The sequence below is a fragment of the Parasteatoda tepidariorum genome, chromosome 9 (genome assembly GCF_982258835.1).
Source record: "Parasteatoda tepidariorum strain Cologne lab strain chromosome 9, Ptep-v5.0, whole genome shotgun sequence".
Classification (NCBI taxonomy): Eukaryota; Metazoa; Arthropoda; class Arachnida; order Araneae; family Theridiidae; genus Parasteatoda; species Parasteatoda tepidariorum.
Window position 1 is genome coordinate 53,235,898 of NC_141763.1, and position 27,844 is coordinate 53,263,741.

At 30.5% G+C, this 27,844-nt stretch overlaps 1 protein-coding gene across 3 annotated transcripts in view; it reads right to left on the reverse strand.

Moving 5' to 3' along the window:
- Hn (phenylalanine hydroxylase) overlaps positions 1-18,338 on the reverse strand; it is a 36,312-nt gene extending 17,974 nt beyond the window's left edge. The window contains exon 1 of one of the 3 annotated variants that reach the window (XM_087151824.1): positions 18,093-18,338. In XM_087151824.1, coding sequence (XP_087007950.1) covers positions 18,093-18,140 — 48 coding nt within the window. In that variant the 5' untranslated portion in view covers positions 18,141-18,338. Of the gene's footprint in view, positions 1-1,814; positions 1,940-9,969; positions 10,306-18,092 lie in introns of those variants that run through there. The other 2 variants (XM_087151823.1, XM_087151822.1) reach the window with 2 other exon arrangements.
- Between the last annotated feature and the right edge of the window lie 9,506 nt (positions 18,339-27,844).

Consider the following 27,844-nt stretch of genomic DNA (forward strand, 5'->3'; position numbering starts at 1 on the left):
ACCATATTGCAGCTTTGTCTTCAAAGAATCTAATACAGTTGACAAAATAGTACAGCATTCAATTTGTTCAACAATTTTCCTAGAGGATACAGCTCATTTTGTTTTACGCACATTTTGCACCATACATAATTTCTTTGAATGCATATTTTGCACCATATTGCAGCTTTATCTTTAAAAGAATCTAATACAAAATTTGAATGCAATCAACATTGTTTACTACAGCAGACTGGAGTTTCATCAGTTCCCTTATTAGTAGTAGTGATGTCGGCCGTATACTTGTCTATGCGAGACGTATAATAACAGAAAAAATATTTCCCAAATAAAACTTGCTTAAGTACTAAACTTTTTTTGAAATAAGCCTCGGAAAAATGAATTTAAATCTAATAGAGGTACATTTCTTGATTTATTAAACCATTTCCAGATTTTTATCTTTCTCTAGATAATTGCTTCAAAATATAACGCAGTACAAAAGTTTGTAAACACTGGTAAGTTAGATAGAGGTAAATAAAACAACATTTTAAAAATTTATATGCTAGATATATACCAAATGATTAATATATATGCTATTGTTTATTTATACCTCGACCCGCCCTATTCAGGGCACACTTAATATATATGCTATATAGCAAATTTAAATACGCATATATTAGAGGTGTTGGAGGACCCAGTCCTGTGGACTCGTATTCCAGTCGCGTTTGATATATCTAATGCAGTGCATCTTAACCTTTTTATCGCTGCGGATTGGTTAATGTTTGATAATTTTACCGTGGCCCGCTTGGGAAGGGAGGGGGGCATTATTTGTTTATATTTTAGATAGATTTGATTTAATAATTTTAATTTAATTCAATTTAAACATGCCTTCAAAATAAAATACAATTACATGCGTGGTATTGGCGAAGCCTTGGGTGACATCTCTCAGCTCTTGTGTAACGTAAAGTCGCACATATATGAGAGAAATACTGAACAATAAATAAAATGGAAATAATCTAATGTTCTTTGAATTACCCGTCACCATTTGATTACGGCCCGGGTGTTAGAGACCACTTATTTATTGTACCCAAGCTGTTCATTTGCAAATTTCACTAAGCACCTACTGCATTTATTTATTTTGTCTAGAAAGTGCAGGTAAGTTTTTTTTTCAAGCTGATTATTTCAAATTTATGTAGATGGCTGCAAGAAATAAACTATACAAAAGTTATTTTTATTACCATAGCAAAATTAGTGGCTTTTTTACTCGATTTTTAGAGACTAGTTAATAAAATCATTAACTAAACATTTTTGTAGTAATAAGTCATTAAAATATATTACACAAAACTTAACGCTTAAAAAAAAGACGAAATAATTTTAAAAATTATATGTTTTTTTTCCAAGGTCCTAGGGAGCCACAATTGACCAGTAAGTAGATCATAAAAGACAAAGTATTGCTCTCAAAAGAAAAGAAAATCTTCATTATAAACTCAAGTCTTTAAAGTACTTTAAAACATGTCATCGCATCATAGTTTCATTACCATAATACACCAAGCCTAAATTTTTTTAATGTAAAAAATAAAATTTCACACCAAGAAATATTCGATATTAAGAATAAATAGTGCAACTTTAGTTATGAGACAAAATATATCTTTTGAAATATCACATTATAATTAATTGAATGAAATTTAATTAATTAAATTCTTTAAAATTGTAATGAAACTAAATATGAAATATATTTCTAGTTAAAGAAAATATATTTTTTTTACGAAAAAATAGGATTATTTTTTTTGGAATGTAGTTGAACGAGTCAAATTTTTAATATTTTAACAATGTATAGTACTTACTGGTGTACTGTAGCGCCTTAAATCCACCGACATTTTAGAAGTCCAACAATAAAGGTCTACACTTTCAGACAAAATTTCTATTTCTCTAGGTGTCAAAAGAAGATTTTGCGAACGAGAATCATTAAAAAAATATAATCTTTTTGACCTTGCGTTCCCTGAAGTTAAAATGATCATTGCATCTTTTGAGTAAATCTAAGTTCATAAAATAATTTATTTAGATTCATCGCAGTATGGAAATGTCAATCATGATTTTGGAATGTCTTTATTTACAGTTGACAAAATAGCAAGGCAAATTTCCAAAGCATTTACGAAACTAATTGTGACTTTCAATACCTTCAGTGTTGCTTGGTTTATTTAAATATTTCTTGTATCATTAAGTTTTTATTTCTTATATTTTGGTCAACTGTTTCAACATATAACGTAATGTAATTAAATTATTGTAGCAATGTGAAGAGATAATTGACAAACATAAGATTATAATCAATAGCAGCTCTAAGGATCTCTCAAAACGACTTTCTCATAATATGGTACTAGAGAAAAGAAGTGGTACCATATTTATTTATAATTAAAAATGGTTAGTTAAGAATTGAGTTGGATAGATTGTAAAGTTTGAGCACAAGCGACGAGTTCAGCTTAACAGCCCCAAGTAAAGTGGAATTCACGGTATTTACATGTACAAAATAATGTAATTGAGCAGGGCTAGATACTATGTTTAGTAGCAAAATCAAAAGTGGGAAGGTTACGTATAGTTTGTCTATAGCTAGAACTCCTCTCGCCGAGAAGTCTAAGGCCGTTTGCTGCTAGGGAAACAATAAATCGAGCATTTCAGAGAGGAGAGTTTTTTTTTCTTCCCCGATTCTCTTTCTCTCGCCGACCTGAGCCGAACCCTGTCTTAAATAATAACTTGAAATAGTTAAACCTCGTAATCATAGTCACTGCCACTATTCCTGACGAATGGCTAGGGGAGTTCTTTACATAGACAAACTATAACTCGTTTTTTTTTTTTTTTTTTTTTTTTTTTTTTTTTTTTTTAAAAAAAACCTTCATGGCAGGGGATTCCCGAACTTTTTCCAACTTATAAGATTTAAAATTGTTTCACGGTACCCCAGTTGCATAATATTTTTCTGCTATAACGATACGTATTTATTACATACGTATGATGCATACTTCATGTGTGGACTATGAAACAAAAACTATGTGTTTAAGCGAGGAGTATATAAACATAGTTAGTGTAACTCCCACTAAAAAATCCACTCAAGTATTTTAATTGTAACTAATAAAAAGTTATTTATAATAATATTGTAACTAATAATACTATAAGTAAGTAATCAATATTATGTGGAGGAAATGTAAATAAAGAGAAATTAACATCCCAACTTGAAAGAATTGTTTGGGGTAGCTTGCTGCTGAGGACATAGCTAGTCAAATCGTAGCATAAAGCAACATACTGGCATTCCTTTATCGATAATTATTTTCGAGCAGCACTTATATGCTCTTAAGCTTATGAAGACGAAGTTTGTAAGTATATTTTCCCTTTTCCCTAAATTTAAATTTGTACAGCTATTTCATCGATATATATATATCTTTATCTTACATATATTTTCATGTTGAATAAAATGTATTTTTTATAGGTTTGTCATTGATCGTTTTAAGCTAAGTTGAAGACTAAATATAGATAAGTGTTATTGCTTACAACTGTTGTTGTTGTCGGTGGCTATCAAATCAATGGATGTTCTTGTTTTCCAGTGGCGCCATCTATGGCCGAGAATTTGATTTTTGTCCCACCCGTTTGCCATTCATACATCCACAGACGGTAATTTTGATCCGAACCAGAGAACTATCAATCTCCAATTCAGTATCCCCAAAGGTATAATTTGTTAAGAGAACATAGAGGACTTTGTGACCTGACAGATTAACTATTTACTGCACGGGGAGTTTTCGATCTACTGGATTCGTTTCCCAGTGGTATCAATATAGACCTTTCTTTTTTCTGTTTAAGGTAACATTTATCATTCAGCAAAGTTAATAATTTTTTTTAAAAAATTAAGTAAGTGAAACTATGTCAGAGATACTAAATTGTAGAGTGTTAACTCTCCAAATCTACACCGTCAATTTAATGTTTCCTAAGAAACTTAATACGGAGATCTACTGTAATTACGGCAAAAAGAAACTTTGAAAAATGCGTTGCAATGATGTGCGTCACTGCGGAACGTACTTAGGTCGTTCATGGCTGCAATATTGCTCTTGTTTGATCTGGAATAGTAAAATTAGAATTAACTATATTTGTTCTTTAAGTGACACTAATAAACACAATTCATCATCACCCAACCAGAGCCAAGCACCTAGCCCTATTTTCATGACTTAACCTTTTAACGGTCCACGGTAGAAATGCCACGTAATTTTGACCTTGGTCAGACAATGAGCAGAGCACCCTCCATCCTAACTTCCACATCAGCTAACGAGGGGACTTTCTGCATATACATGCCAGTTTCTTTTATCGGCCACCAGGATCGAACTCACCACCCCCAGCTGTCTAAAAAGTGGTGTGAGCTACGCCCGAACCGACTGCGCCATTAAGATTAATCGAATGTGCCAGAAAAACTTCTTTAACTGGTTGCAAATTATGTTATTTATCTATCACTTTATATTAAAACATTACTGTCACAATATCTTTATATAATGTTTATAGTACGATAAATGAAATAAAAACTCAGGCGCAATGATATGTTTTAACGTATAGCATTCAAAACAATCATCGTTAAAGAGTGAATTTAATGTTTAAGTTTTTATTTGGGTAAAAAATTTTAGCTGCTTGGTACACAAAACCGTACGACTTTAGATGAATAATTCATTAATCAGAAATAGTGAATTGCAAATGTAAAATAATATATGTAACATCTGGTTGTATCCGATTTGTTTATCCATAGGTATACAGCTGCATTATGCGTTAAGTCATCTTCTAGAAGTATTCATGCGTCATTGTAGTCATATGTAGATATTCCTAATCAGGAAAGGTGGGTGTAGTTTGGTAAATAGTAATTTCAATATTGTTTGCGTGACCGGTTTATAAATTTTTGTGATACGTGTAACAAATGCGACGCATATTTTGATGCAAATATTTAAGAATCATTTTTAAAACAAAATAGTTCAGGCAATAGAGAATTTCACCTCTAAAAGTTAATTGGCAGATTTTGTAAACTTATGTTTTTTTGGATGTGGGGGGGGGGATCAATCAAAAAAAAATTTCCAGGAAAAATCTAGTTTTCTGTATGCAATTTTTTTTATGGTTTTCGATAGAAAATTTCTGATGGCATATTTAAAAACCAGAGAAAATTTCCAATATAATTTAAACAGACGTATCGCCGTAGGGTAATTAAAAATTATGTGTATGGCAATAATGACTTTTAACATTGGAATGATGTCTCACACTACTTCAGCGGAGAAAACTGGATGAAAAGAGTAATTTATAAAGGTTTGAAGTTAATAAAAAATTCTCTTGTGGGATCTGGTAATATACAAATAAATATTTGTACCCACTAAGGGAAGAATTCCCTTACTCACACAACATCCATAATTTTTCTTAAACCTTGCACAAAATCAGAATTTTTTAAAGAGTTTTCCGTCTATCTACCCAAATTTAACTCAATTTAGACTTCAAAGAACACTCATGTGAGTATTTTATTTGCACCGCTTTTAATATATAATGTCAGGTAAGTATCAAAATTCGCGTTTTCATTCGTTCTCTAAATAACATCATAGCCTGCCATCTAAAACAGAGGGTAACTTAAACAATAATAAAATGCAGTACAATGGAATAGATTAAAAAAGGCAGACGATATTTTTGGAAGAATAGCGGAGTTGACTGATTCAGGCGGAGTTTTTTGTGAAGGATTGTAGTGAACAAGGGGGCGGTAAAAGAGAAATATAGTTTCTGATGAGAAACGTGGACTACCTGGTATTTAGGAATACGAAAGAAGTTTGAATTATATCATCGCCTAAAGCTGCTGTTTAATTAGTTCTGACGTCATCGTATCGTAAATCGTCTGATCGGATGGAATTGTTAGCTAGAAATGGTTGAAAGCTTCTTAATCAAAAAATTTCTCCCATAAAAATATAACAGAGGATTTTTAACTTATCGAGCAAGAATCTACTTTTAATTGCATTCGAGATGCGAGTACATCATCTCGTCTAAATGAGAATCGTATCGTAAATCGTCTGATCTGATGGAATTGTTAGCTAGAAATGGTTGAAAGCTTCTTAATCAAAAAATTTCTCCCATAAAAATATAACAGAGGATTTTTAACTTATCGAGCAAGAATCTACTTTTAATTGCATTCGAGCTGCGAGCACATCATCTCGTCTAAATGAGATGCAATATTTCTGAAATATGTTACTCCATTCATTTAATAAAAATTTTTAATAATATCTTCAGAAATATCTAAAAATTGAAAGATTTATCAGTTATCGAATTACAAAATTTAATCAATTGCTGATTTGTTAGTAAGGAGTTAATGGCGTAAGAATTAGATTTGACCACACGAGGAACTAGGTTATGAAATCAGTTGTTGAATAATACGAGTAATCTGCGATACATAAATGATGGATATACTTAAAAGATAACACTTATCTTACGATTCTTATGAAACACGTTAGTGATAAGACTGACCAAAACGTGACGCGGAACAAATAAATGATTCTTTTTTAAAATGTTTTCTTTTCTCCTTATTTTTTATTATTGAAGAAAATCGAAACAGCTAAGGTTTTTTTTTTTATCACGATACTTATCCACGTGTCTTGCTCATACGATTGCAAATAAGGTAAACATTATGGGAATTCTTGATTAGATTTTATTGTAGTTTCGTTTCTCCATTACTCAAAATGTTTCTGTCACTCAAGAGATTCCATCTCGTAAGATGTTTTGTTTATAATTTTGTGCTTGCACCAAGCGCAATGATTCATGTAACAGGATTAGCTGAAATTTCTTTTTAAAAAATGGTGGTTTAGCGTTAATGTAAGGACCAAATAACGATGAGTTCACATATTTTGTTGCACGAAGCCAATTTAAAATTAAAACCATTTCAAAATTGCTTCTTAGAAATTGATAAGGGACCTAAGACAAATCAAGGGAAAATATGCGTTTACGCCCGACCCGTCCATTAAAGAGCCCTCTTCTGACGTTATCTTTAAGCTTAAGGGGAAACAACACTAAAAAATAGCATTTTTTTAATTCTTTATTAAAATTTTGCACCTTTTAAGATAATTATACCAAAACATTGAACTGATTTTCGTAAAAATTCACAAGTTACAACATAATATATGTCAAGCGTGTCTGACGTGTGCGAAGAAGTAAATTTTGCGTTCTCAGTTGATTAAATGTATTTGCTCACTCTTCTCAAAACATTTTAGTGAAATACTATCATTTTAACTATTTTATTTAAATTAAGTATTAAAAATAACTAATGGCACTTTCAATATAAACAGATGAAATTGCAACTTTTTTAGCTGCAATAATTTCTAATGAAGGCTATTGACAGTTTTGCAAAAATAAGAAATAAATTTAGACCCAGCAGCCAGAGAATGTGCTCAAAATGAAGATGACTCCAGAACTTCGGTTGCTACTGTAAAAACATATATGGGTAGATTAACAAGAGAACGGGCTTGCATTTGAAATTGCAGAAAATGATGGAGAAAAAGCATCTTTCTTATGGATCTTGGTGTTGATGCAATATAGTTAGTTGCAAAATTTATATATATATTCACACTGATTAATGATCACAAAACTTTATACTCAGTTTACTTGAAACTGTTTTTCCCGTACTTATAGTATCTCTAACTAGTACCTAGAATTTTCAACTGATTTACTTCAAATGTTCATCACAATAAATATTTTTGTTGCGTGGAGGCATTTTTTAATTAGATTGGCTGGTCTTGATTAATCCACGAAAATGCAATTTAATATATGTCATTTTATAATTTTTTTAAAAATCATTCTATTAATAAATATATTATTAAAAATCCTACCTGCAACGAAAATTACAATTATGTAGTGAAAAAAATTAAATTGAGAGGATTTTTTTTACTTACGAATGCATCACGTTATGGAAAATTTGAAAAATAAGTATGCATCTGTAAACTCAAAACAGTACCTTTTTTTAAAGATATTTAGATCCATTTTGCTCAAAAATATTTGACACTGATAAACATTTGAGTTACGTAGTGTTTTATTTTATAATTTTTATTTATTTCAGTCCCTTAAAGCTTTTTTTCCACACAAAAAAGAAATTAAATCTATAATAAGAATATAATTCTGTATGAAATGTTCTGTTTCTATGTGAGCAATAAAAAAAAGTCATTTGCTCAATGAGCTACGTGGTAAGGCACTGAACTATTAATGGAAGGACTCGTGTTCGATTTCCGGCTTGAAGCTCATCTAGCTTCAGATCGATGGGGAACAGCTTATCCGGAAAGTATACTGCCATGTAATTGAAAAATGTTAAGTAAGACCTTCACCATATATTTCGAGAAAAATGGCTTGACAACTATGTTCTTTCTATTGCGAATGCTATTAACGCTAAAATAGAATTTCAGAAAAAGCAAAATTTATTTTTGAAATATTTTTTTATGCGATTTGTAGTTATCATACTAAGATGCCAAATATTTAAAAATCTCAATTTTTAATTCTTTGTTGCTAACGTTAATTTTTCTGTTAACGGCAGTATAGACAGCTTGTGCACAAAGCTGAACACATTGCCATAGTTCTACCGTTGGTCATGAAATTATGGAGCTTTAACATCCTTGATGACACCTGACCCAAAACGGGTAGTTGCGTGAATGCATTACATTACTATTAAATTTTTGTTAACCGGAAAAAAATAAAGTTATCTCAAAAATTATTTTTTTAGAAAATGTTATTTAAAGTGAGCGAAAACTTATAATCATCCATATGCGCTTCAATTTAAAAAGACATATCTCACTTATCAACAAGATTTTCAAACGAATAATGCATACTAATAATACTAATTTTAGAACAATGCTCTCTAATTTAAATAAAGTTTTAAAAAAATTATTTTCGAAAAAAGGAGGCATTTATAAAACTATAAAGACTTAGGTAATCAAATATAAGGCGAGAATATTTAGAAGAAGAATTTTGGTTTATAAGTGAAGAGAAAAAATTAGTTGAATAAAAAAAGAAAATAATTTTTTTCTATTTTTCGTACTTTATATTTTATTTAAGTTCTATACAATAAATAGCATTAACGCTGGTTATACTCGCTTCCATTTGATTGAAGTATTCTTTTGCAATTTCTAATTGGAGGTGAAATTCTTCTTTTCGCGAATTATTAATGTGACAGCTAAAACCACCAACTATTTACGCACTCAAATTAAAGGACAAAATTAATGGTCGCCAGCTGCTTCAGATCAAATTGCACTTATAATGTACATCTTATTATTATTTTTTTTAATAAGTATAAAACTATTAAGAAAATTTTATAATATTCTGAAAATATTCTTAACCTAGTTCAGAAAATGTTTCTTAAATTATTTCTTAATTTCTGAAATGAACCCTGTAATGTTTACCATATTTTGAGAAATGTTTTTTAAAAAAATGCCTTTTATTATTAAAATCAACAGTTTTTTTAATCGCTTAAAATTTTTAATTTTTGACATAGTGGTCACTGTTGAAGATTGTTATAACTTGCCACTGACCGCTAGCAAAATTTCTTAATTTTGATTTATATCTCAAACTTAAATGTAACACTTTTTTTTTTTCATTTGACTTGTCTTCGTTTCAGAGTAAAGAAACTTAATGTCAAAATACCGAAAATAGGGGAATTCATTTCTTTTAACAATGAATTTATTCTAAAACCGTTAAAATGTTTTAAAACTCACTAAGTTATTCTTTTAACAATGTAATTCTTCTAAAATCGTTAAAAAATGTTTTAGATTTTAATAAGTTATTTTTTCTTTTTTTTAACAATGCAATTCTTCTAAAATCGTTAAAATGTTTTAGATTTTAATAAGTTCTTTTTTTTAACAATGCAATTCTTCTAAAATCGTTAAAATGTTTTAAAACTTAATAAGTTCTTCAATTTTTTTTAAAACAATGCAATTATTTTAAACCGTTAAAATATTTAATAAGCCAATAAGTATTTACCTGATTCGGAGAATAAGCGGGCTCTTTCCACCACCAATGAGCATCTTTATCAGGCCGTTCTATGGGCTGGCAAGTATCACCCGGCATTTTGGAATGTAAATATATCAACGAAAACTCTTACTTTCGGTTTCTCTTCCAACCTGTCTGCGCTTTTATACAATGTTCTCACTGACCCAACGTCAACAACTGTTGCATCATTTTAACTACAGTTAATTCCCTTGACCTTACCCGCGAAACTGCTGGAGAAAAATTTAAGCCGGATTGACAGGTGTTAATAATTTGAATAACATCAGATTGATTTTATGATGTTATTTTCTTTGTTTTGGAGGTGTGTATGTCGTTTATTTGTATAAGATGAGGTGCAGACTTCATGATTGTCACAAAACGTCAAGTTATGGTCTCATTTGAATTACAAATTGATTACGTATCATCGGAAGATAAGAAATAAGAATTATTTTGTTGTGACTGAGTTTTTTCTAATATTTAGTGAAAATTATAAATAAATTGCGTTGTTTAAATTCAATGAAATAAAATGAATTACAAATTGATTACGTATCATCGGAAGTAAGAATTATTGCTTTTTGTTGTGGCTGAGATTTTTTCCAATATTTAGTGAAAATTATAAATAAATTGCGTTGTTTAAATTTAATTAAATAAAATGAATTACAAATTGATTACGTATCATCGGAAGATAGGAAATAAGAATTATTGCTTTTTGTTGTGGCTGAGATTTTTTCCAATATTTAATGAAAATTATAAATAAATTGCGTTGTTTTAATCTGATGAAATAAAATGAATTACAAATTGGTTACGTATCATCGGAAGATAGGAAATAAGAATTATTGCTTTTTGTTGTGGCTGAGATTTTTTCCATTATTTAGTGAAAATTATAAATAAATTGCGTTGTTTAAATTTAATTAAATAAAATGAATTACAAATTGGTTACGTATCATCGGAAAATAGGAAATAAGAATTATTGCTTTTTGCTGTTGCTGAGATTTTTTCCAATATTTAATGAAAATTATAAATAAATTGCGTTGTTTAAATTTAATGAAATAAAATATTCAAAGTGTGACGAAAATGGAAATGTAAAAATTATGCTATAATTCTAAAATTTCTTCTTTGTTTTTAAAAAAAAAATGTAGAATTTTTTTTAAATATTAAATGTAATACAATTAATATTTTTATGGAATAATAAAAATTGTAAGGCATAAAAAATCAAATAAACTTCTATTCCGATATATTTTTTTTAAAAATATAATAGAATAAAATTTTAGTCGTGTAATAAAAACAGGAATAAGTATAAATTATATGTAATTTAATTTTATCAACTTTAAATATTTGTTGTAATAAAATAAATAAATTATTATGTTGAGGTTTTCGTTAAGTAAAAATAGTTCGTGGGACGGATAGCAAAGGTTTCTTATTTTAAATTTTCATATTTTTTTATTGTTAAGCATGCGGTAAAAAAATGTATAATTAGAGAATTCACCATATTGATATATATTAAATTCAACTTCAACTGATTTTCTAAAGAATCAAACTGATATCTGGTCCTCCGTTCATTTAGCGCCATAAAGCTACATCAAACGTTTATAGTTGCTGGAGTTGTTTAATATTTTCCAGTACTATAACGACCATTCGTTTTCGGAACTAATTCAAAATCAACAGTTGTTCTGAAAAGCTGTTAATGTCGTTAGGACAGGGAAAAGTGTTAATTTTCTAACAATTAGGTATTTAAATTAGTGCCATTAAATGCGAGGGAGCAGTAATACTAAGTTGCGGTTTATAAAGATCATATGCAATTCTTCACTTTTTAAAAAAGTAAAATAAATAAAAAGCTGTGTGAACAATCAACAAGTTAACGTTCTATCAAGCTTAAAAGCAAATTTTTTTTTAATTTCAAGGAAGACAAATATTGCTTAATGGAGTTTGCCAGCAAGGCAAAGGAGGTAATTTACCGAATGTTTTACTTCACGTGATTTGTAATAATCGTCCTTAATATACATTTTTAGAACCCCAAACTAAAATAAAGCTATCAATAATTAATATCGAAGCTCGAAAGAAGTAAAATGATAAAGAAATCTAAAGAATAAAAAAAAAGCGGGACAGAACTTTGGTGTTTTGTGTATAAATTGTGTATAAGGTTTTGGTGTTTTTGGTTGCACCATTAAAAATAATGATTCGTTAGATTTCGATATCATTTTAAAATTATTGCTCAAACAATAATTTACGACTCTCAAGAATATACATTTTAGATTTCTTTTTAAACCAGCAGTATTTTAAAAATATATTTTGAAGCAGCGACTTTGGTACACCTTGTACAATTCCTACGTGACTATTTTATGGTTTAAGTCCATTAAAAAAAAACGAAATTATGATCCGTTTTAGCTTTATTTATAAAATCTGATAAACTTATTAATTATCCCGTTTAGTTATTATAAACCAATTGAGATTTAAATGAATCTTTTTTGGACATATTTAATATTGAATGACGTCGATAGTATAACTAACTGCCTTTCAACTGCAGCAAGATAAAAGAAAAAAAAAGCGTAACAACCAAGGATTTTTCGATTTGTATTAAGTGAATAATCAAGAAATATGCTTTAAGCAAAGCATCTGACAAGGTCATTTGATATCATCAATTTATTTCTCGGATGTTCTTCTTCGATTGGTCTTAAACTTAATTCGGCATAGTTTGGTCTACACACAGCGTAAATCGTATTAGAGAATGTCAAATGAAATAAATCTTTATTTGTTGAGAAAGTCTTCTTACGAACACTTCGACAAATTTATACACGTGCAAATGATGAATGACTTTTAAGACTTAGAATACTACCCAATGCTTAAATTTTTAGGTTATTTATAAGGTTTAAGATTATATATTAATATTTACGGTGGAGAGAGTAGCGTTTTTATATTTATATAGTTTAGATATACATTTTTATTATAATGTTACCGAAAATAATTACTTTCCAAAAATATTTATAATTGAATATCGGACTTCTATTTAACGAATTTCCATTTTTCGAATTTCTCTATTTTGCGATTTTTTTCGAGGAACCATAAACATTTTGGAAATTTTTTATTAAAATAACTTCTAAATAGCGAAGTGAATTTTCTATTTAACGAACTTTTCTTTGAGATCCACTCTCCCTACTTCCCGAAATATTTCAGAACATTTCAAACTTGTTAACGCATTTTATGGGGGAACTGACCTTGAAATGATTTTCGAAGCCACCTAAGTTTTGGAGAAAGCAGTAAAATCCCTTCACCTTTTTGTTTGCATTTCCAACGAAAAAGTCAGACAAAATTAACGGATTTTATCAGCAGAAATCAAATTTAAAAACGCATGAGGTAGTGTATATGGAACGCATGTAGTATGTTTAAAATTACTTTTATAATAAATGCAACTATAACTTTATACATAAATTTAGCTTTTTTAGTTGAAAATGTATGTAGCATGATATTAGTGTAAAACTGGATAATGTTTTCCTCTATTCTTGCTTTCCATGCAGGTTTCTTTTATGGTTAAGATTTATAAAATAAATAGTAGATACTAGTTTACAAGATAACGGTGTATCAATTGCTATTTTAATTATGTCTAGTGTTTATGAATTTAAAACCTGTTTTGTCTTTTTTAACTATTTTAAAAGGTGATTTTCTATTTAACGAGTTTTCCATACAACGAACTTATTATGTAGATTTAGCGACTTCGTTAAATAGAGGTCCGATTATAATTTTAGTACAAGAATAAACTAATCGGTGTCATAAAAAGTCATATTCTACATTCTTATAGCTAAAATTTTTAAAAAAAAAAAAATACTATTAAATATTATATAAGAAATATCCTTAAAACCTTTAAGGAATAAGGCACTGTTTTATAGTAAGTACTAATATAAAATGGCTCAGTGGTTAAGGCACTGGACAGTTATGATGAACAAATGGGGTTCGATCCCCAGTGGCGGCTTGAAGTCTACTCAGGTTCAGATCGATAGGTATCATCTTGTCTGGGAAGTAAAGGACTGCCTGGGACAGTGCTGACCACTTTGCTTCAATCATGCCGTTGGTCACAAAATTGTGGAGCTTAAACTTCAATAGCCTCTTGACACACAACGAACTGTTTCGGAAATGCTGTACTTATAAAATATGGGGAAAAACTTACACTCTAAGCTTTATTTGCATATAGTTAAAATAGAAAGAGCAAAAATGGTCGTTTTAAGAAAAGTATGGTCATTCAAAAAGTGGGGAACCAGAGGTAAACTTTCTTCTAAGGAGCTGGGATATGTATGAGGGGGTATCAATATTATAGTATGAGTAATATTGATTTATATCAATATTATAATATGAGTAATATTGTTATGTATCAACGCTGTAATATGCAGGGGAAACTCTGAGAAGTGAAGTATGAAGTCCAAATTGAGCATAAAAATTTAAGAAGATAAGCCAAGAATCAAAAATTAAAAATACCTTTATTATTTTGGGAAATGTTTAAGAAAAGTGATGGTTATTGGGGGGATGGAAGAGTTCTTGATGGGGTAGAAATATTTTTTTCATACATTACTAGATCCCATAAGAGAAATTTTAATTTATTTCAAACCTCTATTAATTAGGTTCAGAATTTTTGTTGAAAATTTTCTTTTGTTTTCAAATATGCGATTAGAAATTTTCGATCTTGAATTTAAAAAAAAAGTTATATGCAAAAATCTGGAATTTTCCTGGCAAATAACCTATATCCCGGAAAAAATTTAGGTCGCAAAGTACGGATTCGTGTTTAGCACACAAAGAACATACATATACAAAAAATAAAAACCAATTTTTTCAGGTTCTAACCCGCCAATTTTTCTCCATCCATCCAATTAAGTATTTTTCTAAATTAAAAAAAAACTTGCAATTAACATTAAGGGGTAAGAGAGAAAATTTCATGGTACGCAACAAAGCAATTTTTTTTTAATAATTTGTTAATCAGGATAATTTTATTCCGAGTTATAATTTTATTGTATCCGAGTCATTTAAATTTCATTCATAATCAATATTTTTTCAATAGAGAAAGGACAAAATAAAATTAAGTTGCCTGATTCTATCGAAGAAAAACTTATTAAATAAAAAGCCAGATTGATGAGACCTAAAGCTTTTATTGGATTAATCTAAGCGGACGTTAAGTAAGTATCCTTGATCCATATATTTTTTCTTCATTTATTCATTCAAGCACTAATTAATTAATGATACATTTTCTATATTAATAAAAATTCTAAATTTGATCACTTTAAAAATTGCAACTAAAACTAATTAATGAACTGTACAGTATTGCCCTTTACATTTTTATGGCATAAAATTTAAAATTTTGATAGTCAAAATGTATCTTTACTTAGTTTTTATTATTTATTTCATTTTCAAGTAATATTGACAAAAGTTAGTAGTTATTGGTGCAAGTGTTAAAAATTTCTTTACTTCACCATGAACATGATGGGCTCTTAAGTCAAACAGGCTGAGAATTGTTTTGAATGAGTTTGAGACCGAAGCAAGGAAAGATGTTCAACCAACCAGTTGTACTACATAACAAGCTCTACTTTCTGTACGTTTGAGACAGATAAAACCTCTTCGCACCCTTCACAATCGGTTTTTGTTTATATTTAAGGCAAAGATGAGGCGTTGATGAGGAAAATATTTAGGTTTAAGTTCAGTTAACACTTAAACTAGTTACGTCACAAAAGGAATAAATTGAATAATTGTTCATTCATCGTCAACCAGAATTTAGACTACTTTCCGAATAGTTAGAGAACTCAGCTTTTAATTAGAGCTCTGGTTGGAGAAAATAAAATTTTAAATAGTTTCATGACTTTTCCAAGTGGAGTAGAATACAATTTATCGTCAAAGTATTGCAAACACAATTTATCGTCAACTGAAATTTCGACCGTTTTCCGATTGTTTAGAGTGCTTAAAATTCAACTGAACTTTTGTGCCTGATTATACTTTTCAATTGTTTCTTACAAACCAACAATTGCAAAAAAAATCCATCTCTCTCCATTACCATCCTAAATTCTGACTATTGTTTCTTATAAACAAATTTTCAATTGTTACTTATAAACAAACAATTGCAAGCAAAATCCATCTCTCTCCATTACCATCCGAAATTCTGACTATTGTTTCTTATAAACAAATTTTCAATTGTTTCTTATAAACAAACAATGGCAAACAAAATCCATCTCTCTCCATTACCACCCGAAATTCTGACTATTGTTTCTTATAAACAAATTTTCAATTGTTTCTTATAAACAAATTTTCAATTGTTTCTCATAAACAAATTTTCAATTGTTTCTTATAAACAAATTTTCAATTGTTTCTTATAAACAAATTTTCAATTGTTTCTTATAAACAAATTTTCAATTGTTTCTTATAAACAAACAATTGCAAACAAAATCCATCTCTCTCCATTAGCATCCGAAATTCTGATCACTTTTCAGCGTAAATATACTAAAAAATACGAAACTTCAAATAGAAAAAATAATAAATGAACAAAACTGTGTTTAAGTGAACTAAAAAGGAGAAAAAAATTCCATTTTTGTTTCACCTAAAACTGAAAAGATTGAGAGCATCACCATTATAATGTACTTCAATCATGACAAAAATAAAACTATTTTCTACTTTTTGTCAGTTGTAAAATTAAGGCGTATTACTATCGAATGACGTGGGTGAAATTTTCGATGGTGATGCTCTCAATATTTTTAGTTTTAGGTGAAACAAAAATGGAATTATTTTCTCCTTTTTAGTCCAATTAAAAAACGTATTTTTTCAAATTTTCATTTCATTTTAATCTCTCAAAATATTTACTTAAAAATCAACAGCATTTACCTTTTCTTAAATCTAATTAATGAGATTCTAAATGAGAAAAACTAAGGTATAGTATTTTTAAAATTTCTAAAGTTTTAACAATATTCATGTTCTAGTCAAGATCGAAGAGTGCATCTTTTATAACATTAGAAACAGTAAAGACCAGGTAATTTTATAATTTCAATTAAAATTTTTTTTAAAAAACCTTGGAAAAATATCTTTTAGATCTAGCATAAGAGATAAGCAAATCACTATACCAAAGCTCTATATGAAACTTTTTTATATAAAACTAAAGGTTTTTGACCAAATAACCTACGGTAACAGTTTACTCATAAACTAAGAGCATTAAAACAAATATATAAATTTCAAAGACTTATTTCTTATTAATTAGTATTGTCTTATTAGGGTTTGTCTAGCTTTACAAATCTTTCGTCTAAGAAATCAATCGTGTAACAAAATAAAAATACTTTAAACTTATAAAAAAATAAAGTCGTATTATAAAGCTTGTGCCCATGTCAACTGAATTACTATTATCATACTGATCTAAAATAGTTATCTTTACTTCGGAAAAAAGTGCTTAGTTGATGATTTAAGCACTATTAACACAAGAGGGGAAAACGGCTCTGCTGTGTTAAAAGCATAAATTATTACAAAAATTTCAATGTAATGAAACTGAACTGTGTTAATAACTATATCCAACCCCCCTCTCCAAAAAAAGGAAAAGAATAACTCGGAATTTCGAAATCTGTGTTAACTATGCAACGGAAAAATGCGATTTCATTGTAAAACATTACTTTGCTAATTTATTTTTAGAAACTACAGAAAGCATTATTAAATTTACAATGAGTAAAATTTTGCTCCAGAATACACAAAAATTAAATGGAAAATCGATTTTTGTGAATTGAAAAAATTCCACCCAGCATTTAAATAATTAATAAAAATATATTAAAAGATTCTTTATACAAAATTTACGATACATCATTACTCTATTAACACAATATGAATAGTAGTAAAAATAATACGATTACATTTGACTAGATCATTTGATTTCAATAAATTCGAATTATCGACGATAGTAGGTAGAATAGAAATGGAATCTCCTATTCAAGAAATTTTTTTTTAAAAAAATTCAATATTAAAAACTAATGGCTTTTGCGTAAATAATCTTCAAATAACTAACAGTATTAAAAACTAATAACTAAAATTGCAAATATTCGATATCATAAAAATTAAGCTAAGCTTAATTAAAAACATTACAAAACTAATAAGTGATTCAATGTCACAAAAGTTACCTCTTTATTTTCTCGAAAAAGTGTTTTCAAATCAACTCCTGTTGACATATTTTTTTTTATGTGGTATCGCTGCTACTTCCTGAGAGTTGGTATCTGAATTATGCGTGTGTGGTCAGTCTTCAGTGCACTTAAAAATGATGGAAAGCCTTCGAGTCTCATTATCAATAACCCGATAACATATCTGTTACATTTATATTCAGTTCAAGAGGTCAAGCAACTTTCACTCACTGTTTCTCACGCCAGATTAAAGTTTTTTTTCTGTATTTTTTTTTATCTATATAGATTTTTACGATTGCGAAAAGATTTTTCTCTGATTATTATTTACTTCCTAAGTGTTGACGGGTACCGATGGCTACCAATTACTGTAACGTCAACTCTAAGGCTCATAGCAACACTAAATCTAAACATTAATATGTTCCGAAATAGCAAAAATGTGAACTTCTAGGTGCACATCCCATGGCCAAGTATCTAGATCCGTCTTTTTAAGACTATCTTTTAACGGACATAGCAGGAATGACGTGGACAACGTCTGAGCTTATAACCTCCACACCACAACCTTCTACATCTTATTTGTGTGAATTCGGATTTTCAGTATTAACCAACATGGAAACGAAAAAAAGATCGAGACTGTTAAATGTAGAAGACGATATGAGAGTAGCATTGTCATTTTTACAACCCAAATACAGTCGAACCTCGATTTCACGTAGTTTTCGATATCTCGAAGAAAAAAAAAAATTCCCTTCAAATTTCCTATACACTCAATGTTAAAAAAAAAACTTGATTTCACGAATTTTTTTTTCTAATCCCTCAATAACTTGAATTTTTTTTCTCCATAAATAGTGCAGATTTTTTTTCTAAAATTAAAAAAAATATTCAAAAATTTTTTTTTTAAGAATGGCTGACAAGGCATGGAATGATATGTCTTCCTCTACGATAATGAATGGCTTCAAGAAGTCTGGATTCATTAAAGATCACAAAACTGGTCAAACAATCAATATCGTTAATTCTGCTGAAAACTACACCGAAAATGATAGGAACAGATTGACCGGGCTCATGAAGCTTGATGACATGGAATTTCATGACTTACGTAGATGATGCAGTAACAGTGTGTGGTCAGTGGGATGACAATGATATCATCGCTCAAACGAAAGCTTCTTGTGAACTATCAGAAGAAGAGAATGAGAAAATCGAAGTTTTACCGCCCAATGTTACTAACAAACAAGCACTTTCAGCAGTGGACACTGTAAGGAGATTTATTGAGAGGCAGCCGAATATGTCAGAGGAGACATTTAAAGCTATAGTCCACTTAGAAAGTGTTATAGACAAACTTTCTTACACATCTCTAAAGCAAACAACAATTGAATCTTTTTTTAAATGAAAGTGTAAAAAGTGATTTTAGAATAAATATGGAATAGTAAATAAAGTATGTAAAGAGCATTTTTCTTTATTCTACCATCGATAACATGCGATTTCCGATATCTCGAATTTTTTCTCCTCTCCCTTCAAGTTCGAAAAATCGAAGTTTGACTGTATAAATGAAATTATCAAAAAACATCAAGCTCAAATTTTTCATTAAAAGGTTCTTATTATTCATTTGTAATTAATCCCTTAATAAACGTAGTGTTGTTTTTGTAGTGTACATATTATATATTTTTTATTTTACATTCCAAATTATTATCATAAACTATTTTATTCTTTGTGTGCAGCCAAATTTTGAAATCGTTAAACGTGTGCCGCGACGAGAAAAAAGGTTGAGAATCACTGCACTACATTATCATCACTATTACCTGGAGCGTTTTCCAAGACAATGAATAAGGCATTATACTTTTTGAGTTCGCACAAAGTTAACTGAGAGAAATCACTCAGAAAACTTCATTAATTGCATGCTATTTCCCAACAACTACAAGCTAGTAGAATTGATTACTTACAATCTGCATTTGTGCCATTCTGGAGTACAGATATTAATGCTCAAACTGCGAGAACAATTTTGGATTTTTAGAGCTCGTAAAACATTTCGTAAAGTTTTGGGCAAATGTGTAAGGTGTAGAAGACATCTGCAGGGATCTGTCCAGACATTTTGTGAAAGTTCCGATTTTTGCAAAATTGTGAAAAAATTACTCGTAATTTGTGAATATAAAATAAGCGCTAAGTCACATTCTTTCAACCAGGGTCCTGCTTTTGTGAAAATAGGATCCGGTTATTGCAAAAAACCTTTTCGAGGAGTTTTTAAACTGTAAATGGATACAAGATTATGCTCAACACTATAAGATTACAATTTCAAAAAAAATTAAATTTTTAAAAATAAACAGGTTACTAAATTAAAGATGCAACATACAAATATTTGGTATTTAGCCTATATTGCTCAACACAGAATATTCATTTCGGGCGAATAATGGAAACAAAATCACTCACATTTTTAATAATTTCAATTGATGTATTTTAAAAAACACAACTTGGTTATGTATCACTTCTAATGTGTTACACATTAAGTAAACTGAAACAATTCTTAAATTTATAATATATTTTTAAAAAAATTGGCATAAGTTAATTTTTATCTACATAATATTTTATCAATTCATTTTATTAATAATACATTGCTGAGTTATTTATTTACAAAAAGAATATCATTTAATATCAATTAGAATGTACACACGATGTTTATAGAAGTAGAAATATTCTCTTAGAATACTACATTTGGAATTTATAATTTTCTTTTTACTTCGAAGAGATAAAGATACATAATATAAATGAAATGAGATCAAACTTAGCCTTAGAATTAAAGCAGAAAAACATGATTAACGAAATATTAGAGCAATGTACGTCGATTGCCAGTAGATTTGAAAATATCTATGATAGCTGAGCACTCAACATCAGTCAATTTTTCCGGTCCATTTACAATAATACGCACATGTCTAACGAGTGTTTCATCCTTGTTAGCAACTCAGTGCAAACTAGATTCATTTTCGAAAATAACCTTTCAGCAGTAGATGTTGACGTTGGTATAATAACCGACAATGCTAATAGTTTTAATAAATTAGGAAAAGTTTCCCAGAAATAGGATTCTTTTTCAAAAGAATTTAATGCATCAAGGGAAGATATCTTCTTCTCAATGCATTTCTTAGCTTCTTTCTTATTAAACTTCAGAAGTGATTGTGCCACAGCATTTTCATTCAAGTCATGAGTCACTTTTGCGTCTCAAAACTATCTATTTCTTTCTTCGCTTCTACGGAATTTACAAATGGTAGTGAAATTTTAATAGCACCTTGAAATTTATCAGTTTGTTAATTCCCATAAAAAGACAAAGTAGAAAGTCAAGTTTTGTCTGGACTATTTGGTAACTTATAATTAATGTCCAAATTACTGAACATATCAAAAGCAGTTAGAACGTCATTATTGATGGCAAATGCCTCCGAAATCTCCAACATAAAATCATATAAAAAAGTTTTAACAAAGTGTTCTATAAAATTTTGCATCCTGTCGGAAACATTTTGATTGTTACCTTTGTAACAAATTTCCATACTAAGTTCAGTGCACTCATCAGAAAACTTTAAAAGTTCTTCAGCTTTCCCAAAATTTTCGACATCTTTCAAATTAAGAGAAAGCTCTTCTACTTCTTTTATAATGACGGATACTTTGGCTTTAACAGAAACAAACAAAATTGAACTGTTTTGCAGCCAAGTACTCAATTTGTTGATTATTTTGAGAAAGTCGGATAAAAATAAAAGGCAAAGCAAAACATCAACATTTAGCAACTGCTCTCTTAGCCCTCTAAGCTCTGGTTCTCTTTTATTTTGGAACATGGTGTCCAGAGTTTCAACAAGCTGTTGATAACGACGATTCTCTCATATGCAAGTCCGTGTGAGAGCCATCGTGTGACGGACACTTTCAGTGTCTTCAAAATACTGGTGCAATATACATTCGATTGAATGTCTTTAAAAATTTATTGTTTAGTCGAACTATAATGGAAAAGTTATAACGAATAAGAACGGAACCATAAACGAATAAGAACGGAATCAACATCTTGTAAAATTTCATGTTACTTCAACAGATGTGCAAAAATTAGAGCTAATCTATGGTTTCTGCAATTTATGTATAATGAGTGTGGGTATAGATGTCGAACTCTTCTTTGAACCCCAGATAATTCTCCACTCATAACATTTGCTCCATCTAATGCCACAAAAAAACAATTTGCTATATTTATTCCTTTCCCCGTCATAAATTTTTCTATTGCTCTGGTTATTGATTCAGCATTAGTAGATGCCAGGTAATGCCACACGGGCAAGCCTGCTAGGTGAAACCGAGCAAATTTAAGGCAGAGTGTGCGATTCTTGTTTTTAAGTGGCGCCATCTATGGCCAAGAATTCGACTTCTGCCACATCATACGTCACACCTGTTTATAAGGCGGACCCATTCATACATCCGTCCACAGATCGTAATTTTGACCTGAATCAGAGAACGATCGATCTCCAATCCAGTACCCCCAGAGGTATTGATTTGTTATGGGAACATGGAGGACTTTGCGACTCGACAGAATTTTAACGTGCATCAGATCTTCCAAGATATTCTTCTTTGACTATCGGGACTCCTTTTAATTTATAGCGGGCTATTAAACCAAGTGTTGCTCCCGTTGTGATTTATCTGCTAATAATGTAAAGGAATATACTACTTTTAAATTCATAATAGTAATTTGCTCAAGGTAGACAGAAATTGTCCCAACAATATTATCAACAGAAATATTCGATAAATATGTTGCATTCTTGTCACATGAACTTAAATAGGGTTGAATATCTGCATCACCCATATCTTGTCCAATAAACTTCACCAAAGAAGCAAAATTTTCTGTTACAGACCATTGTTTCTTTATCACAAAATAAACTATTTTTATGTACTTAGTGAGAAGTTTTCTGTTAGCCTCCTTGTTTCTTTCAGAAATTATTTCTGCTACTTCAATATATGATAAATGTAACGATTTTCTTGGAGCATTTTTTCCAGTTGCTACTGCTGAAAGATGTCAGGAACTGTTTTAATGTTTATTAATAACTCTACTTGGATGATCGCCAAGTTTTACAGCCTGGCTAATCCAAGGTCCATTTTGATAAATAACTGAACATACTTTACATAGAAATCCTTTAGCTGAGATGCTGTGATAGAGCCAGTTATGAAGTTCTTCATAACTCTCAATATTCAGAGGTAACTTTTCTCGTGCAATTTTCGGCACCAATCTTTTCGGCTCACTAGTCGACGGCAAGTATTCTTCAATATTTGATGGCGATAGCTCTCGCTAAATAATAGGCGGGGATAGATCTAGTTCAATATTCGGTGGCGATTGCTCTCGCTCAATAATCCGTTGCGGTTGATCTAGTTCAATATTCCGCGGCGATTGCTCTCTCAATAATTGGTGGTTGATCTAGTTCAACATTCCGCGGTTCGTTTGCTTTAAAAAAAATTTAATAGAAAGACATCCTTTAACATCTGTCGGTTTCACTATCTTTTTGTAATAGTCACTATTTCTAAGGCTGCAATTCTGATGTGTACGCTTCATGATTTGAAATGGAAACACGTGAGGAAACCAAATGATGCTTTAGCTAGCAATAAAACGTGTTTGCGAAATTAATAAAAAGTGAAGCGACCAACGTTGCCATACAAACTTTTATGGGACGAAATAAATGTTATCCGCAGATCAGAGCGCTGAACAATGACGTCATCAGCTTCCGCGCAGTCTGGAAGAGAGGAACATGGATGCCACTCTAAAAAAATTTCATGACTGAACATATTTTTTTTGTTAAACAATTAACAAGGTCTAGTGCTGTTTACCAGAGTTTTCCAAAATCACTGACTATAAAATGTACCTTTGCATGATAAAGGCTCATTTAATAATGGATATCATTTCTCATCATTCATTATCAACTAGGAATTTATAATTTTCTAAAAAAAAAAAAAAAAAATTTCTTTATTTTTACAGCAAACAAGGTAAAAATAACGGCCAACCTTGACATCTTTTTACACCAATTACTAAATAATGAACTACTTACTATTTTTTTGTATGAATCTATTCCTCTCTACTTATTTTTCAGATTACATATATATTTGTCCTAATCTATAAATTTAAAAAAAATTTATATTAATTTAACTTTGGTCAGCATTTTAAAACGTTGGGGGGAAAGGAAAACTCAAGTAAATTTAGACAAAATAGTAACACAAATTTCGCTTAAACAAGCAGGTGCTAAATTTCAATCTTATTCATGAATTTTCATTACAGTATGGTCCCGCAGTGGACTGATCGTTAAGACACGGTTCCCAGCAGATCACCGAAGTCAAGCATCACTGGCTACGATCAGTGTGCGGGTGGGTGACCACTTGGATCAGTCTGCGTAGGGACCGAGGGTGTGCGGTATTGGTCCTCGTTAAACTGTGCTACCGTAAAGTGCTCGACTTCGCGCGCAGGTCGTCGGGCTACCGAAGCGGGGGAGCCATCCCTTCCGCAGAGGATCAAAATTGTGATGGCATGTCTTCGGATCATCCTCCGGGATGTTTCCCAGACCGTCGCCAATAGCCCATTGTGCAGCTCTAGTGCGACGTAAAGTAACAACAACAATCATTACAGTATGACATCATTACTTGGTCATTTGGCAATAATTATGAAAAAATAAAAAAAGTTTTCATTAAATTGTGATATTTTTTTTAACAGAAAATCTGTTATCTATAAGGGGAAAAAATTATTTAAAAAAACAAATGGGAAAGAGATATTAATTGATGAAATTTTGTCTACTGATTTTTTCTCAAGACTGATTTCAGTCCCCAGGACAGAAGAGTCACATTGTTTGTTTACATCTGTCTTTCTTTTTGACTCCCTGGAAAGGGTTTATTCTATTAACAAAACAATAATGAAGATAAAAAAATTTGAGAAGGGTCCGATTAAAAGATACATTATTTTGTGAAGGGTCCGTTTTTAAGTTAAAATATTTTGTGAAGGGTCCGTTTTTATGAAGATATTTTGTGAATGTTCCGTTAACGGACTCAAATTTCTTCTAAACAGACCCCTGATCTGGCTATACGACTTAGACGTGGTCCTGGAGTATTGCCGGAAAATAGAGTTAAAGATGCACATGTTTTCGAAATAACAAGAGATCTGGTGAAATATCTAATGCTTAAAGAAAAACGCAAATCTTGGATCATAATTTTTACTTGTGTCATCTATAGAGCCATTCATTTAGGAATGATAACTTGCAATGGGCAAAGTATTTTGCTTATATATTTATTGCCAGACGAAGAAGATTGAAATTAACTAGCTGTGACAGTGGTCAAGCTAGAAATGCTGTTTTCTTTTCCAACTGGTTTGTTATTTGTTAGTATTGTTGTATTTAAAGTAAACGGATTTTCAATAAAAAGTTTGTTTTTATACAATGGCATGATAGATGTGTAGTTTGATAGAAAAGAATACACCAAACAGATTTTTTACTATAGTGTCAATTCGTAGTTGTAAATAAAAAAAAAAAAATTGTTTGGTGTGTAGAGGAAGGAAGATATTTATACCATTTTCAAAAGTAAAATATAAGTAGGTTTTTAGATAGTTACTTGCATTTGAGATAAAACGGCATAAGAACAGATGGCGATAGATTTAAAGCTAGCTTCAGATAGAACAAAAACTTGCGTTTTAGCTAGATTTCTTGTATGCTGCCCGTGGCTATACTCTTTCGCTCAGTGTTTACCAATGCCTGTATATTGAAGAGTCTGTTTTTTACGATAGACTCAATTTGCAGTTGTAAATGAAAAAAATGTATATTGGGAGAGAAAAAGGGTGGTATCTATACCCAGGCTTCGAAGTGGGCCAAAGAAAAAAAACATGGCATTTTTTCGAGCATGATACATATTCAAGACTACATTTAAAAAAGCAAACGGCAAACTAAAAAAAAAGTATAAGTAGCTCTTCAGATAGAACAACGACGCGCGTTTTAGTTGGCCCCATTTTGGCTAGGTCTCTTTTCCACTGCTCTTGGCTATACTGTTGCGCTCAGTCTTTAGAAATATCAGTCAATTGTATAGTCTGTCTTTTCTCAATTTGCAGTTGCAAATGAAAATATTGTTTAATGGGAGAAAGTAGGTATCTATATTATTCTCAAAAGTAAAATATAAATAAGTTTTTAATTAGTTTGTTGAATTTGAGAGGAAGAGATAAGATAGATCGATATTCAGCACAAAAATCATCCTTGCATTCCTTTTCAATTATAAACTGAAATAAACATCTTAAGGCCTGGTTTCTTAGGACAGGACGCCGTCAGCTGGAAATCAGCGCTAACCTCTGATTGGTCCATTTGGGAGTTTGATAGTATACGTCATCGAACGCTCATCTTGAACTACAATTGCCGTCGAACTCAACTGCAGTTGGATTACAACTTGACGTTAACCACAGAAGCAATGGCGGACAACATTTAACAGCACATTGAAATCAGCCAAGATTTTGATTTTGACATTAAACATAGCTTCTTCATTAAACATAGCACTCTTCATTTAGCTCAGCTATAATGTGTTTTTTCTTGGACAAAGTCATTATTTGTTTTCAGAAACACTGGTCGACAATAACAAAATCAATACAAATTCAAAATAAATATTTGTTTACGTTATTAACGCATGCGCAATGAGAGATAATGCCTGCGTTGGGCCGACTGCTCAGGCTGAGCTAACAAAAAAGTATTTTTTTGGCGTCAGCTCTACGTCAACTTTCCGCTGACGCCCAGATAAGGCGCTAGTTCTAAGAAACCAGGTCTTGAGCTAACAAACCAGTATTTTGTTGGCGTCAGCGGGACGTTGACGTCCCGCTGACGCCCAGATAAGGCGCTTGTCCTAAGAAACCAGACCTTTAGAGAATGTCGACTATTCTAATCTCTTTATATAGATTTTTGTTTTTATCCGTTACCAATAATTACAATTTTAGGCATGTGTATCATTCTTGATAGTAATAACGTTAAATAGATAGAAACATGCTTGTGCTAATTGAAATTTTTAACAAAGTTATAATTCAACAATGCAAGCCTGCATGCGTGAAATATATTTAAAATTACATAATGAATGAATATAAAAATATATCAATAATAATGAATTTTTTATTTACAAGTTAAAGGTTTTTTTTATATACAAATGAAAAAAAACTTAAACAGTAATAACTTTTTTCAAACAAAATTTTAACTATATATTTATGTTTGTAAAACAACTAATGTAGTTCAAAACATTAAAAATATTGTTATAAAAATATTACATTTTGCAGAAAATATCTTGTAATAAAAATCTATATAAGTTACAAATTTTTAATGGGTTTTCTGGCTTGGAAATTTCAGAAAATTCGTTTTTTTTTTTTTTTTAATTGTATATTTCTATATCACATACTAAGGAGTACATGTGGGTGAAAACTTTCTGATTTAGCTGAAAAACGCGATCATCAGACCGGCCGTTCCGCGTCGCTGAGGTCTCGCGAACGGTGCAGGAGGCAATCCGACCTATGTACAAAGACCTGTAAAACGACAACTTATTGAAAAGATGCTTTGGCATCAACAGTCAAAATAACGAATAGATAAATTCGCTTATTAGGACGTTTTCTCCAAAACAAATTGTTTGGGTAAAGAATTGGGCGAAATTGCCAAATATTTGGATGCAGTGATCTTCAACGACAGTTTCATGCGGATTGCCAGCTTGGTGGTTGAGTATTCGAAGTGGCAACGTCATTCGAGTTTTGCAAAAGGCGGAACGTAGATCATCTT